Source organism: Petromyzon marinus (genome assembly GCF_048934315.1).
Source record: "Petromyzon marinus isolate PM22_M1 ecotype Great Lakes invasive population chromosome 70 unlocalized genomic scaffold, UKy_Petmar_22M1.pri1.0 chr70_unloc.2, whole genome shotgun sequence".
In the NCBI taxonomy this organism is placed as follows: domain Eukaryota; kingdom Metazoa; phylum Chordata; class Hyperoartia; order Petromyzontiformes; family Petromyzontidae; genus Petromyzon; species Petromyzon marinus.
This window is the reverse complement of record NW_027422604.1, coordinates 64,740-82,403: the sequence shown is the minus strand read 5'-3', so window position 1 is coordinate 82,403 and position 17,664 is coordinate 64,740. Positions and strand designations below refer to the sequence as shown.

The 17,664-nt window shown below is 53.1% G+C and overlaps 1 protein-coding gene across 9 annotated transcripts in view; it reads right to left on the bottom strand.

Annotated features, from left to right (window-relative positions):
* Positions 1 to 212: 212 nt before the first annotated feature.
* Positions 213 to 17,664, bottom strand: part of LOC116957156 (monocarboxylate transporter 14-like) — a 47,275-nt gene continuing 29,823 nt past the window's right edge. For 3 of the 9 annotated variants that reach the window (XM_076058302.1, XM_076058303.1, XM_076058300.1), the window contains exon 6: positions 213 to 12,086. In XM_076058302.1, the coding sequence (XP_075914417.1) occupies positions 11,815 to 12,086 (272 nt within the window). In that variant the 3' untranslated portion in view covers positions 213 to 11,814. The remainder of the gene's footprint in view (positions 12,087 to 17,664) is intronic. The other 6 variants (XR_012931592.1, XR_012931591.1, XR_012931590.1 and 3 more) reach the window with 6 other exon arrangements.

Here is a 17,664-nt window from a genome sequence, read left to right as displayed (position 1 = left end):
GCCTAGGGGCACCCCCAGCGGCAGCTGTCCCTGTGCGTGAGCCTGCTGCCAGTAGGGGTGTGCGTTGATCGCTGCTGTGTGGTCTAACCTAAGGGCACCCCCCGCACGCAACCAATGCAACCCACACGCAACCCACACGCAACCCGAGTATCTCGCGGTGCCGTACGGGGTGGTGGTGGTGATGGATTTGAGAGTGGAGTCGGCAGGCTGAATGTTTGCACAAGTCCCGGGTGGTTTGTTTTAATGACACGCAGCGCTATATACAATAATTATACATTATTACACATTCTATATATAGTAGTCGTAGCAGTAGTAGGGGCGGATGGGGTGGAGTGTGGGGGTCTCGTCCTCGTGTTTTATTATTAAAACGCGTTGGGCTGTAAGACGTGACTGACATCATCATCGTCATCATCATCATCCCAAGCGGTTTTTGTATTTAATAGTTGGGAGGGTGGGGGATGCACTCACACACACAAGTGAGGCTGTCTCCTTGCTGCTGCTACTGCTGTTGTTGTTGCTGATGTTGTTGCTGCTGCTACTGTTGTTGCTGATGTTGTTGCTGTTGCTACTGCTGCTGTTGTTGCTGATGTTGCTGCTGCTACTGCTGCTGTTGCTGCTACCGCTGCTGTTGCTGCCGCTGTTGCTGCTACCGCTGTTGCTGCTACCGCTGTTGCTGCTGCCGCTGTTGCTGCTACCCCTGTTGCTGCTACCGCTGCTGCTGCTGTTGTTACTGCTGCTGTTGCTGCTACTGCTGCTGTTACTGTTGCTGCTGCTACTGCTGCTGCTACAATCGCCCGCGCCGTCGGCAGTGGCTACCCCGTCTCCGACACAAAGACAGCGTCCCCAAAGCCCCGTCGCAGCCTGTGGAGCAGCCTGTGGGAGCAGACAGCTGTCTGCAGTGGGTGCCACGTGCCGTGGGTGCCACGTGCCGTGGGTGCCACGTGCAGTGGGTGTCACGTGCAGTGGGTGCCACGTGCAGTGGGTGCCACGTGCAGTGGGTGCCACGTGCCGTGGGTGTCACGTGCTGTGGGTGTCACGTGCCGTGGGTGTCACGTGCCGTGGGTGTCACGTGCAGTGGGTGCCACGTGCCGTGGGTGTCACGTGCAGTGGGTGCCACGTGCAGTGGGTGTCACGTGCAGTGGGTGCCACGTGCCGTGGGTGTCACGTGCAGTGGGTGCCACGTGCAGTGGGTGCCACGTGCAGTGGGTGCCACGTGCTGTGGGTGTCACGTGCCGTGGGTGCCACGTGCCGTGGGTGTCACGTGCAGTGGGTGCCACGTGCCGTGGGTGTCACGTGCAGTGGGTGTCACGTGCAGTGGGTGCCACGTGCAGTGGGTGTCACGTGCTGTGGGTGTCACGTGCAGTGGGTGCCACGTGCCGTGGGTGTCACGTGCAGTGGGTGTCACGTGCAGTGGGTGTCACGTGCTGTGGGTGTCACGTGCAGTGGGTGCCACGTGCCGTGGGTGTCACGTGCTGCGAGCGAGCAGCACGTGACAGCTGCTGCGGTGCCGGTGAAGGGCGGCCACAGTAGCACACGAGGGGGGGGTCTGTGTGGGTGGCCAGCACCACGCACGCCCCGGCCGCCTTTGTCTCCCCGGTGGCGACGTTTAACTGCCCACCGCTGCAGCAAGTGCTCATTCGAGGCCGAGTCGACCTAGGGGAGAGGGGCCCCAGGAGCGGTTCGGATCGTGGTGGTGGTGATGATGATGATGGTGGTGGTGATGATGATGGTGGTGATGATGATGATGGTGGTGGTGATGATGGTGATGATGGTGATGATGATGCTGGCGGTGGTGGTGATGGTGGTGATGGTGGTCACTTGCTGTGCATTCATCGCCACTTACGCGAGGAGGAATGCCCGGAGATAATCCCACACTTCACGCGAGGGGGCAACGCTCGATCCCCCCTCCCGCCCACCTACCACCCCCGCCCGGCCGCCTTTGTCTCCCCCTCGCAGCGGCTACTCCCGTTTGAGGCCGAGTGGACCTAGGGGAGGGTCCGGGGTTGCCCGCCGCGTGACGCCCCAACCGGAGCGCCACCGCTCCCCCAACGTCAACTGAGAACGCGCGTGAGCACGTGGTCACGTGGTCACACGTCGTCACATGCAACATGCAACATGCGTGCACTCGCACACACACAGACACACTTACACCCACTCACACCCACTCACTCACCCACTCACACCCACTCACTCACGCACCCACTCACACCCACTCACTCACTCACCCACTCACCTACCCACACACTCACTCACCTACTCACCCACACACTCACACCCACTCACCTACCCACACACTCACACCCACTCACCTACCCACACACTCACTCACCCACCCACTCACACACTCACTCACACCCTCGCCCACCCACTCACCCACTCACTCACCCACTCACACACCCACCCACTCACCCACACACACACACACCCACTCACTCACCCACACACTCACCCAATCACACCCACTCACCCACTCACCCACCCACTCACCCACTCACACACCCACTCACACACCCACTCACACACCCACTCACACCCTCACCCACCCACTCACACACCCACTCACCCACTCACTCACACACTCACCCACACACCCACACACCCACACACTCACCCACACACTCACCCACACACTCATTCACTCACTCACTCACCCACTCACTCACCCACACACTCACCCACTCACCCACACACTCATTCACTCACTCACTCACCCACACACTCACTCACCCACTCACTCACTCACCCACACACTCACCCACTCACCCACACACTCATTCACTCACTCACTCACCCACACACTCACTCACTCACCCACTCATTCACTCATCCACTTACCCCCTTATCACCGCTCATGCTCTCAGTAGGAAGTGCATCTGGAGGAGTCTCCTTCATCACAGCTCCTTCAAGAGCCACTATCAACTCCTTCACTAGCCACTAACCAACTCCTTCACTAGCCACTAACCAACTCCTTCACTAGCCACTAGCCTTCACTAGCTAATATCAAGTCTTTCACTAGCCACTATCAACTCCTTCACTAGCCACTATCAACTCCTTCACTAGCCACTATCAACTCCTTCACTAGCTACTATCAACTCCTTCACTAGCCACTATCAAATCCTTCACTAGCCACTATCAAATCCCTCACTAGCCACTATCAACTCCTTCACTAGCTACTTTCAACTCCTTCACTAGCCACTACCAACTCCTTAACTAGCCACTACCAACTTCTTCACTAGCCACTAATCAACTCCTTCACTAGCCACTATCAACTCCTTCACTAACCACTATCAACTCCTTCACTAACCACCAACCTACTCCTTCACTAGCCACTACCAACTCCTTCACTAGCCACTATCAACTCCTTCACTAGCCACTATCAACTCCTTCACTAGCCACTAACCAACTCCTTCACTAGCCACTATCAACTCCTTCACTAGCCACTATCAACTCCTTCACTAGCCACTATCAACTCCTTCACTAGCCACTATCAACTCCTTCACTAGCCACTATCAACTCCTTCACTAGCCACTAACCAACTCCTTCACTAGCCACTAATCAACTCCTTCACTAGCCACTAAACAACTCCTTCACTAGCTACTATCAACTGCTTCACTAGCCACTATCAACTCCTTCACTAGCCACCAACGAACTCCTTCACTAGCCACTAACCAACTCCTTCACTAGCCACTATCAACTCCTTCACTAACCACTATCAACTTCTTCACTAGCCACTAACCAACTCCTTCACTAGCCACTAACCAACTCCTTCACTAGCCACTAACCAACTCCTTCACTAGCCACTAACCAACTCCTTCAACTCCTTCACTAGCCACTATCAACTCCTTCACTAGCCACTAACCAACTCCTTCAACTCCTTCCCTAGCCACTATCAACTCCTTCACTAGCCAATATCAACTCCTTCACTAGCCACTAACCAACTCCTTCACTAGCCACTAACCAACTCCTTCACTAGCCACTAACCAACTCCTTCATTAGCCACTAACCAACTCCTTCACTAGCCACTAACCAACTCCTTCACTAGCCACTAACCAACTCCTTCACTAGCCACTATCAACTCCTTCACTAGCCACTAACCAACTCCTTCAACTCCTTCCCTAGCCACTATCAACTCCTTCACTAGCCACTATCAACTCCTTCACTAGCCACTATCAACTCCTTCACTAGCCACTAACCAACTCCTTCACTAGCCACTAACCAACTCCTTCACTAGCCACTAACCAACTCCTTCACTAGCCACTAACCAACTCCTTCACTAGCCACTAACCAACTCCTTCACTAGCCACTAACCAACTCCTTCACTAGCCACTAACCAACTCCTTCACTAGTCACTAACCAACTCCTTCACTAGTCACTAACCAACTCCTTCACTAGCCACTAACCAACTTCTTCACTATCCACTATCAACTCCTTCACTAGCCACTAACCAACTCCTTCACTAGCCACTAACCAACTTCTTCACTAGCCACTAACCAACTCCTTCACTAGCCACTAACCAACTCCTTCACTAGCCACTAACCAACTCCTTCACTAGCCACTATCAACTACTTCACTAGCCACTATCAACTCCTTCACTAGCCACTAACCAACTCCTTCACTAGCCACTAACCAACTCCTTCACTAGCCACTAACCAACTCCTTCACTAGCCACTATCAACTCCTTCACTAGCCACTATCAACTCCTTCACTAGCCACTAACCAACTCCTTCACTAGCCACTATCAACTCCTTCACTAGCCACTAACCAACTCCTTCACTAGCCACTAACCAACTCCTTCACTAGCCACTATCAACTCCTTCACTAGCCACTAACCAACTCCTTCACTAGCCACTAACCAACTCCTTCACTAGCCACTAACCAACTCCTTCACTAGCCACTAACCAACTCCTTCACTAGCCACTAACCAACTCCTTCACTAGCCACTATCAACTCCTTCACTAGCCACTAACCAACTCCTTCAACTCCTTCCCTAGCCACTATCAACTCCTTCACTAGCCACTAACCAACTCCTTCACTAGCCACTAACCAACTCCTTCACTAGCCACTAACCAACTCCTTCACTAGCCACTATCAACTCCTTCACTAGCCACTAACCAACTTCTTCACTAGCCACTAACCAATTCCTTCACTAGCCACTATCAACTCCTTCACTAGCCACTAACCAACTCCTTCACTAGCCACTAACCAACTCCTTCACTAGCCACTATCAACTCCTTCACTAGCCACTATCAACTCCTTCACTAGCCACTAACCAACTCCTTCACTAGCCACTAACCAACTCCTTCACTAGCCACTAACCAACTCCTTCACTAGCCACTAACCAACTCCTTCACTAGCCACTAACCAACTCCTTCACTAGCCACTATCAACTCCTTCACTAGCCACTAACCAACTCCTTCAACTCCTTCCCTAACCACTATCAACTCCTTCACTAGCCACTATCAACTCCTTCACTAGCCACTAACCAACTCCTTCACTAGCCACTAACCAACTCCTTCACTAGCCACTATCAACTCCTTCACTAGCCACTAACCAACTTCTTCACTAGCCACTAACCAAATCCTTCACTAGCCACTAACCAACTCCTTCACTAGCCACTAACCAACTTCTTCACTAGCCAATAACCAAATCCTTCACTAGCCACTATCAACTCCTTCACTAGCCACTATCAACTTCTTCACTAGCCACTAACTAACTTCTTCACTAGCCACTAACCACCTCCTTCACTAGCCACTAACCAACTCCTTCACTAGCCACTAACCAACTCCTTCACTAGCCACTATCAACTTCTTCACTAGCCACTAACCAACTCCTTCAACTCCTTCACTAGCCACTAACCAACTTCTTCACTAGCCACTAACCAACTCCTTCACTAGCCACTAACCAACTCCTTCACTAGCCACTAACCAACTCCTTCACTAGCCACTAACCAACTCCTTCACTAGCCACTAACCAACTCCTTCACTAGCCACTAACCAACTCCTTCACTAGCCACTAACCAACTCCTTCACTAGTCACTAACCAACTCCTTCACTAGCCACTAACCAACTTCTTCACTAGCCACTATCAACTCCTTCACTAGCCACTAACCAACTCCTTCACTAGCCACTAACCAACTTCTTCACTAGCCACTAACCAACTCCTTCACTAGCCACTAACCAACTCCTTCACTAGCCACTAACCAACTCCTTCACTAGCCACTATCAACTTCTTCACTAGCCACTATCAACTCCTTCACTAGCCACTAACCAACTCCTTCACTAGCCACTAACCAACTCCTTCACTAGCCACTAACCAACTCCTTCACTAGCCACTATCAACTCCTTCACTAGCCACTATCAACTCCTTCACTAGCCACTAACCAACTCCTTCACTAGCCACTAACCAACTCCTTCACTAGCCACTATCAACTCCTTCACTAGCCACTAACCAACTCCTTCACTAGCCACTAACCAACTCCTTCACTAGCCACTATCAACTCCTTCACTAGCCACTAACCAACTCCTTCACTAGCCACTAACCAACTCCTTCACTAGCCACTAACCAACTCCTTCACTAGCCACTGACCAACTCCTTCACTAGCCACTATCAACTCCTTCACTAGCCACTAACCAACTCCTTCAACTCCTTCCCTAGCCACTATCAACTCCTTCACTAGCCGCTAACCAACTCCTTCACTAGCCACTAACCAACTCCTTCACTAGCCACTAACCAACTCCTTCACTAGCCACTATCAACTCCTTCACTAGCCACTAACCAACTTCTTCACTAGCCACTAACCAATTCCTTCACTAGCCACTATCCACTCGTTCACTAGCCACTAACCAACTCCTTCACTAGCCACTAACCAACTCCTTCACTAGCCACTATCAACTCCTTCACTAGCCACTATCAACTCCTTCACTAGCCACTAACCAACTCCTTCACTAGCCACTAACCAACTCCTTCACTAGCCACTAACCAACTCCTTCACTAGCCACTAACCAACTCCTTCACTAGCCACTAACCAACTCCTTCACTAGCCACTATCAACTCCTTCACTAGCCACTAACCAACTCCTTCCCTAGCCACTATCAACTCCTTCACTAGCCACTATCAACTCCTTCACTAGCCACTAACCAACTCCTTCACTAGCCACTAACCAACTCCTTCACTAGCCACTATCAACTCCTTCACTAGCCACTAACCAACTTCTTCACTAGCCACTAACCAAATCCTTCACTAGCCACTAACCAACTCCTTCACTAGCCACTAACCAACTTCTTCACTAGCCACTAACCAAATCCTTCACTAGCCACTATCAACTCCTTCACTAGCCACTATCAACTTCTTCACTAGCCACTAACCAACTTCTTCACTAGCCACTAACCACCTCCTTCACTAGCCACTAACCAACTCCTTCACTAGCCACTAACCAACTCCTTCACTAGCCACTAACCAACTCCTTCACTAGCCACTAACCAACTCCTTCACTAGTCACTAACCAACTCCTTCACTAGCCACTAACCAACTTCTTCACTAGCCACTATCAACTCCTTCACTAGCCACTAACGAACTCCTTCACTAGCCACTAACCAACTTCTTCACTAGCCACTAACCAACTCCTTCACTAGCCACTAACCAACTCCTTCACTAGCCACTAACCAACTCCTTCACTAGCCACTATCAACTTCTTCACTAGCCACTATCAACTCCTTCACTAGCCACTAACCAACTCCTTCACTAGCCACTAACCAACTCCTTCACTAGCCACTAACCAACTCCTTCACTAGCCACTATCAACTCCTTCACTAGCCACTATCAACTCCTTCACTAGCCACTAACCAACTCCTTCACTAGCCACTAACCAACTCCTTCACTAGCCACTATCAACTCCTTCACTAGCCACTAACCAACTCCTTCACTAGCCACTAACCAACTCCTTCACTAGCCACTATCAACTCCTTCACTAGCCACTAACCAACTCCTTCACTAGCCACTAACCAACTCCTTCACTAGCCACTAACCAACTCCTTCACTAGCCACTAACCAACTCCTTCACTAGCCACTAACCAACTCCTTCACTAGCCACTATCAACTCCTTCACTAGCCACTAACCAACTCTTTCAACTCCTTCCCTAGCCACTATCAACTCCTTCACTAGCCGCTAACCAACTCCTTCACTAGCCACTAACCAACTCCTTCACTAGCCACTAACCAACTCCTTCACTAGCCACTATCAACTCCTTCACTAGCCACTAACCAACTTCTTCACTAGCCACTAACCAATTCCTTCACTAGCCACTATCAACTCCTTCACTAGCCACTAACCAACTCCTTCACTAGCCACTAACCAACTCCTTCACTAGCCACTATCAACTCCTTCACTAGCCACTATCAACTCCTTCACTAGCCACTAACCAACTCCTTCACTAGCCACTAACCAACTCCTTCACTAGCCACTAACCAACTCCTTCACTAGCCACTAACCAACTCCTTCACTAGCCACTAACCAACTCCTTCACTAGCCACTATCAACTCCTTCACTAGCCACTAACCAACTCCTTCAACTCCTTCCCTAGCCACCATCAACTCCTTCACTAGCCACTATCAACTCCTTCACTAGCCACTAACCAACTCCTTCACTAGCCACTAACCAACTCCTTCACTAGCCACTATCAACTCCTTCACTAGCCACTAACCAACTTCTTCACTAGCCACTAACCAAAACCTTCACTAGCCACTAACCAACTCCTTCACTAGCCACTAACCAACTTCTTCACTAGCCACTAACCAAATCCTTCACTAGCCACTATCAACTCCTTCACTAGCCACTATCAACTTCTTCACTAGCCACTAACTAACTTCTTCACTAGCCACTAACCACCTCCTTCACTAGCCACTAACCAACTCCTTCACTAGCCACTAACCAACTCCTTCACTAGCCACTATCAACTTCTTCACTAGCCACTAACCAACTCCTTCAACTCCTTCACTAGCCACTAACCAACTCCTTCACTAGCCACTAACCAACTTCTTCACTAGCCACTAACCAACTCCTTCACTAGCCACTATCAACTCCTTCACTAGCCACTAACCAACTCCTTCACTAGCCACTATCAACTCCTTCACTAGCCACTAACCAACTCCTTCACTAGCCACTATCAACTTCTTCACTAGCCACTAACCAACTCCTTCAACTCCTTCACTAGCCACTAACCAACTCCTTCACTAGCCACTAACCAACTCCTTCACTAGCCACTAACCAACTCCTTCACTAGCCACTAACCAACTCCTTCACTAGCCACTAACCAACTCCTTCACTAGCCACTATCAACTCCTTCACTAGCCACTAACCAACTCTTTCAACTCCTTCCCTAGCCACTATCAACTCCTTCACTAGCCGCTAACCAACTCCTTCACTAGCCACTAACCAACTCCTTCACTAGCCACTAACCAACTCCTTCACTAGCCACTATCAACTCCTTCACTAGCCACTAACCAACTTCTTCACTAGCCACTAACCAATTCCTTCACTAGCCACTATCAACTCCTTCACTAGCCACTAACCAACTCCTTCACTAGCCACTAACCAACTCCTTCACTAGCCACTATCAACTCCTTCACTAGCCACTATCAACTCCTTCACTAGCCACTAACCAACTCCTTCACTAGCCACTAACCAACTCCTTCACTAGCCACTAACCAACTCCTTCACTAGCCACTAACCAACTCCTTCACTAGCCACTAACCAACTCCTTCACTAGCCACTATCAACTCCTTCACTAGCCACTAACCAACTCCTTCAACTCCTTCCCTAGCCACCATCAACTCCTTCACTAGCCACTATCAACTCCTTCACTAGCCACTAACCAACTCCTTCACTAGCCACTAACCAACTCCTTCACTAGCCACTATCAACTCCTTCACTAGCCACTAACCAACTTCTTCACTAGCCACTAACCAAAACCTTCACTAGCCACTAACCAACTCCTTCACTAGCCACTAACCAACTTCTTCACTAGCCACTAACCAAATCCTTCACTAGCCACTATCAACTCCTTCACTAGCCACTATCAACTTCTTCACTAGCCACTAACTAACTTCTTCACTAGCCACTAACCACCTCCTTCACTAGCCACTAACCAACTCCTTCACTAGCCACTAACCAACTCCTTCACTAGCCACTATCAACTTCTTCACTAGCCACTAACCAACTCCTTCAACTCCTTCACTAGCCACTAACCAACTCCTTCACTAGCCACTAACCAACTTCTTCACTAGCCACTAACCAACTCCTTCACTAGCCACTATCAACTCTTTCACTAGCCACTAACCAACTCCTTCACTAGCCACTATCAACTCCTTCACTAGCCACTAACCAACTCCTTCACTAGCCACTATCAACTTCTTCACTAGCCACTAACCAACTCCTTCAACTCCTTCACTAGCCACTAACCAACTCCTTCACTAGCCACTAACCAACTCCTTCACTAGCCACTAACCAACTCCTTCACTAGCCACTAACCAACTCCTTCACTAGCCACTAACCAACTCCTTCACTAGCCACTATCAACTCCTTCACTAGCCACTAACCAACTCTTTCAACTCCTTCCCTAGCCACTATCAACTCCTTCACTAGCCGCTAACCAACTCCTTCACTAGCCACTAACCAACTCCTTCACTAGCCACTAACCAACTCCTTCACTAGCCACTATCAACTCCTTCACTAGCCACTAACCAACTTCTTCACTAGGCACTAACCAATTCCTTCACTAGCCACTATCAACTCCTTCACTAGCCACTAACCAACTCCTTCACTAGCCACTAACCAACTCCTTCACTAGCCACTATCAACTCCTTCACTAGCCACTATCAACTCCTTCACTAGCCACTAACCAACTCCTTCACTAGCCACTAACCAACTCCTTCACTAGCCACTAACCAACTCCTTCACTAGCCACTAACCAACTCCTTCACTAGCCACTAACCAACTCCTTCACTAGCCACTATCAACTCCTTCACTAGCCACTAACCAACTCCTTCAACTCCTTCCCTAGCCACCATCAACTCCTTCACTAGCCACTATCAACTCCTTCACTAGCCACTAACCAACTCCTTCACTAGCCACTAACCAACTCCTTCACTAGCCACTATCAACTCCTTCACTAGCCACTAACCAACTTCTTCACTAGCCACTAACCAAAACCTTCACTAGCCACTAACCAACTCCTTCACTAGCCACTAACCAACTTCTTCACTAGCCACTAACCAAATCCTTCACTAGCCACTATCAACTCCTTCACTAGCCACTATCAACTTCTTCACTAGCCACTAACTAACTTCTTCACTAGCCACTAACCACCTCCTTCACTAGCCACTAACCAACTCCTTCACTAGCCACTAACCAACTCCTTCACTAGCCACTATCAACTTCTTCACTAGCCACTAACCAACTCCTTCAACTCCTTCACTAGCCACTAACCAACTCCTTCACTAGCCACTAACCAACTTCTTCACTAGCCACTAACCAACTCCTTCACTAGCCACTATCAACTCCTTCACTAGCCACTAACCAACTCCTTCACTAGCCACTATCAACTCCTTCACTAGCCACTAACCAACTCCTTCACTAGCCACTATCAACTTCTTCACTAGCCACTAACCAACTCCTTCAACTCCTTCACTAGCCACTAACCAACTCCTTCACTAGCCACTAACCAACTCCTTCACTAGCCACTAACCAACTCCTTCACTAGCCACTAACCAACTCCTTCACTAGCCACTACCAGTAACCCTACACCCCTAATCCGACCTTCACACGGCCACGGACGGGCGCCGTGATGAGCGTGCATCCCGTCGCTGGCGATCACCACCACCGCCACCATCACCACCGCCACCGCCACCACCGCCACCGCCACCACCGCCACGGTGGCGGTGACGGCGGCGGTGATCCGGCAGCTCCCCTGCGGCGCCCGGCGGGGCCTCCAGGCAGGGCCTCGTGAGAAGCAGCGCCGTGCCGACCATGTAGAGGAGGCCGCACACGTAGAAGGGGTAGCTGTAGCTGTGCGTGGCGTCGTACAGCCAGCCTGCACGCACCCGCACACAGCCTCGCTGTCAGCCTACAGGCGGCACGGCGTGGTACAGGAGACACGGTGTAGGAGACACGGTGTAGGAGACACGGTGTAGGAGACACGGCGTGGTACAGGAGACACGGCGTGGTACGGGAGACACGGTGTGGTACGGGAGACACGGTGTAGGAGACACGGTATAGGAGACACGGTGTGGTACAGGAGACACGGTGTAGGAGACACGGTACAGGAGACACGGTGTAGGAGACACGGTGTGGTACAGGAGACACGGTGTAGGAGACACGGTGTGGTACAGGAGACACAGTGTAGGAGACACGGTACAGCAGACACGGTGTAGGAGACACGGTGTGGTACAGGAGACACGGTGTGGTACAGGAGACACGGTGTAGGAGACACGGCGTGGTACAGGAGACACGGTGTAGGAGACACGGCGTGGTACAGGAGACACGGCGTGGTACAGGAGACACGGTGTAGGAGACACGGTGTGGTACAGGAGACCGGTGTAGGAGACATGGTGTAGGAGACACGGTGTGGTACAGGAGACACGGTACAGGAGACACGGCGTGGTACAGGAGACACGGTGTAGGAGACACGGTGTGGTACAGGAGACACGGTGTGGTACAGGAGACACGGCGTGGTACAGGAGACACGGCGTGGTACAGGAGACACGGCGTGGTAGAGGAGACACGGCGTGGTACAGGAGACACGGCGTGGTACAGGAGACACGGCGTGGTACAGGAGACACGGCGTGGTACAGGAGACACGTGTAGGAGACATGGTGTAGGAGACACGGTGTGGTACAGGAGACACGGTGTAGGAGACACGGTGTGGTACAGGAGACACGGTGTGGTACAGGAGACACGGTGTAGGAGACACGGTGTGGTACAGGAGACACGGTGTGGTACGGGAGACACGGTGTGGTACAGGAGACACGGTGTGGTACAGGAGACACGGTGTGGTACAGGAGACACGGTGTGGTACAGGAGACACGGTGTAGGAGACACGGTGTGGTACAGGAGACACGGTGTGGTACAGGAGACACGGTGTAGGAGACACGGTGTGGTACAGGAGACACGGTGTGGTACAGGAGATACCGTGTGGTACAGGAGACACGGCGTGGTAAGGGAGACACGGCGTGGTACAGGAGACACGGTGTGGTACAGGAGACACGGTGTAGGAGACACGGTGTGGTACAGGAGACACGGCGTGGTACAGGAGACACGGTGTGGTACGGGAGACACGGTGTGGTACAGGAGACACGGCGTGGTACAGGAGACACGGTGTAGGAGACACGGTGTGGTACAGGAGACACGGCGTGGTACGGGAGACACGGTGTAGGAGACACGGCGTGGTACAGGAGACACGGCGTGGTACAGGAGACACGGTGTGGTACAGGAGACACGGTGTAGGAGACACGGCGTGGTACAGGAGACACGGCGTGGTACAGGAGACACGGTGTGGTACAGGAGACACGGTGTGGTACAGGAGACACGGTGTAGGAGACACGGTGTGGTACAGGAGACACGGTGTGGTACAGGAGACACGGTGTGGTACAGGAGACACGGTGTGGTACAGGAGACACGGCGTGGTAAGGGAGACACGGCGTGGTACAGGAGACACGGTGTGGTACAGGAGACACGGTGTAGGAGACACGGTGTGGTACAGGAGACACGGCGTGGTACAGGAGACACGGTGTGGTACGGGAGACACGGTGTGGTACAGGAGACACGGCGTGGTACAGGAGACACGGTGTAGGAGACACGGTGTGGTACAGGAGACACGGCGTGGTACGGGAGACACGGTGTAGGAGACACGGCGTGGTACAGGAGACACGGCGTGGTACAGGAGACACGGTGTGGTACAGGAGACACGGTGTAGGAGACACGGCGTGGTACAGGAGACACGGCGTGGTACAGGAGACACGGTGTGGTACAGGAGACACGGTGTGGTACAGGAGACACGGTGTAGGAGACACGGTGTGGTACAGGAGACACGGTGTGGTACAGGAGACACGGTGTGGTACAGGAGACACGGTGTGGTACAGGAGACACGGTGTGGTACGGGAGACACGGTGGGGTACAGGAGACACGGTGTGGTACAGGAGACACGGCGTGGTACAGGAGACACGTGTAGGAGACATGGTGTAGGAGACACGGTGTGGTACAGGAGACACGGCGTGGTACAGGAGACACGTGTAGGAGACATGGTGTAGGAGACACGGCGTGGTACAGGAGACACGGTGTGGTACAGGAGACACGGTGTGGTACAGGAGACACGGTGTGGTACAGGAGATACGGTGTAGGAGACACGGTGTGGTACAGGAGACACGGTGTGGTACGGGAGACACGGTGTGGTACAGGAGACACGGTGTGGTACAGGAGACACGGTGTAGGAGACACGGTGTGGTACAGGAGACACGGTGTAGGAGACACGGTGTGGTACAGGAGACACGGTGTGGTACAGGAGACACGGTGTAGGAGACACGGTGTGGTACAGGAGACACGGTGTGGTACAGGAGACACGGCGTGGTACGGGAGACACGGTGTGGTACAGGAGACACGGTGTGGTACAGGAGACACGGTGTGGTACAGGAGACACGGCGTGGTACGGGAGACACGGTGTGGTACAGGAGACACGGTGTGGTACAGGAGACACAGTGTGGTACAGGAGACACGGCGTGGTACGGGAGACACGGTGTGGTACGGGAGACATGGCGTGGTACAGGAGACACGGCGTGGTACGGGAGACATGGCGTGGTACGGGAGACACGGTGTAGGAGACACGGTGTAGTACAGGAGACACGGTGTAGGAGACAAGGGGTGGTACAGGAGACACGGCGTGGTACAGGAGACACGGCGTGGTACGGGAGACACGGTGTGGTACAGGAGACACGGTGTAGGAGACACGGTGTGGTACAGGAGACACGGTGTGGTACAGGAGACACGGTGTAGGAGACACGGTGTGGTACAGGAGACACGGTGTGGTACAGGAGACACGGTGTGGTACAGGAGACACGGTGTGGTACAGGAGACACGGTGTAGGAGACACGGTGTGGTACAGGAGACACGGTGTGGTACAGGAGACACGGTGTGGTACAGGAGACACGGTGTAGGAGACACGGTGTGGTACAGGAGACACGGTGTGGTACAGGAGACACGGTGTGGTACAGGAGACACGGCGTGGTACGGGAGACACGGTGTGGTACAGGAGACACGGTGTAGGAGACACGGTGTGGTACAGGAGACACGGTGTGGTACAGGAGACACGGTGTGGTACAGGAGACACGGTGTAGGAGACACGGTGTGGTACAGGAGACACGGTGTAGGAGACACGGTGTGGTACAGGAGACACGGTGTGGTACAGGAGACACGGTGTAGGAGACACGGTGTGGTACAGGAGACACGGCGTGGTACAGGAGACACGGTGTGGTACGGGAGACACGGTGTGGTACAGGAGACACGGTGTAGGAGACACGGTGTGGTACAGGAGACACGGTGTAGGAGACACGGTGTGGTACAGGAGACACGGTGTGGTACAGGAGACACGGTGTAGGAGACACGGTGTGGTACAGGAGACACGGCGTGGTACAGGAGACACGGTGTGGTACGGGAGACACGGTGTGGTACGGGAGACACGGCGTGGTACGGGAGACACGGCGTGGTACAGGAGACACGGTGTAGGAGACATGGTACAGGAGACACGGCGTGGTACAGGAGACACGGTGTAGGAGACACGGTGTGGTACAGGAGACACGGTGTGGTACAGGAGACACGGCGTGGTACGGGAGACACGGTGTGGTACAGGAGACACGGTGTAGGAGACATGGTACAGGAGACACGGCGTGGTACAGGAGACACGGCGTGGTACAGGAGACACGGTGTGGTACAGGAGACACGGTGTAGGAGACACGGTGTGGTACAGGAGACACGGTGTAGGAGACATGGTACAGGAGACACGGCGTGGTACGGGAGACACGGCGTAGTACAGGAGACACATTGTGGTACAGGAGACACGGTGTGGTACAGGAGACACGGTGTAGGAGACACGGTGTGGTACAGGAGACACGGTGTAGGAGACACGGTGTGGTACAGGAGACACGGTGTGGTACAGGAGACACGGTGTAGGAGACACGGTGTGGTACAGGAGACACGGTGTGGTACAGGAGACACGGTGTGGTACAGGAGACACGGTGTGGTACAGGAGACACGGCGTGGTACAGGAGACACGGCGTGGTACAGGAGACACGGCGTGGTACAGGAGACACGGCGTGGTACAGGAGACACGGTGTAGGAGACACGGTGTGGTACAGGAGACACGGTGTGGTACAGGAGACACGGTGTAGGAGACACGGTGTGGTACAGGAGACACGGTGTGGTACGGGAGACACGGTGTGGTACAGGAGACACGGTGTAGGAGACACGGTGTGGTACAGGAGACACGGTGTGGTACAGGAGACACGGTGTAGGAGACACGGCGTGGTACAGGAGACACGGTGTGGTACAGGAGACACGGTGTGGTACAGGAGACACGGCGTGGTACGGGAGACACGGTGTGGTACAGGAGACACGGTGTAGGAGACACGGTGTGGTACAGGAGACACGGTGTGGTACAGGAGACACGGTGTGGTACAGGAGACACGGTGTAGGAGACACGGTGTGGTACAGGAGACATGGTACAAGAGACACGGTGTGGTACAGGAGACACGGTACAGGAGACACGGTGTGGTACAGGAGACACGGTGTGGTACAGGAGACACGGTACAGGAGACACGGTGTGGTACAGGAGACACGGTGTGGTACGGGAGACACGGTGTGGTACAGGAGACACGGTGTGGTACAGGAGACACGGTACAGGAGACACGGTGTGGTACAGGAGACACGGTACAGGAGACACGGTGTGGTACAGGAGACACGGTGTGGTACAGGAGACACGGTGTGGTACGGGAGACACGGTACAGGAGACACGGTGTGGTACAGGAGACACGGTGTGGTACAGGAGACACGGTGTGGTACGGGAGACACGGTGTGGTACAGGAGACACGGTGTGGTACAGGAGACACGGTGTAGGAGACACGGTGTGGTACAGGAGACACGGTACAGGAGACACGGTGTGGTACAGGAGACACGGTGTGGTACAGGAGACACGGTGTAGGAGACACGGTGTGGTACAGGAGACACGGTGTGGTACAGGAGACACGGTGTGGTACAGGAGACACGGTGTGGTACAGGAGACACGGTGTGGTACAGGAGACACGGTGTAGGAGACACGGTGTGGTACAGGAGACACGGTGTGGTACAGGAGACACGGTGTGGTACAGGAGACACGGTGTGGTACGGGAGACACGGTGTGGTACAGGAGACACGGCGTGGTACGGGAGACACGGTGTGGTACGGGAGACACGGTGTGGTACGGGAGACACGGCGTGGTACGGGAGACATGGCGTGGTACGGGAGACACGGTGTGGTACAGGAGACACGGTGTAGGAGACACGGTGTGGTACAGGAGACACGGTGTAGGAGACATGGTACAGGAGACACGGCGTGGTACAGGAGACACGGTGTGGTACAGGAGACAC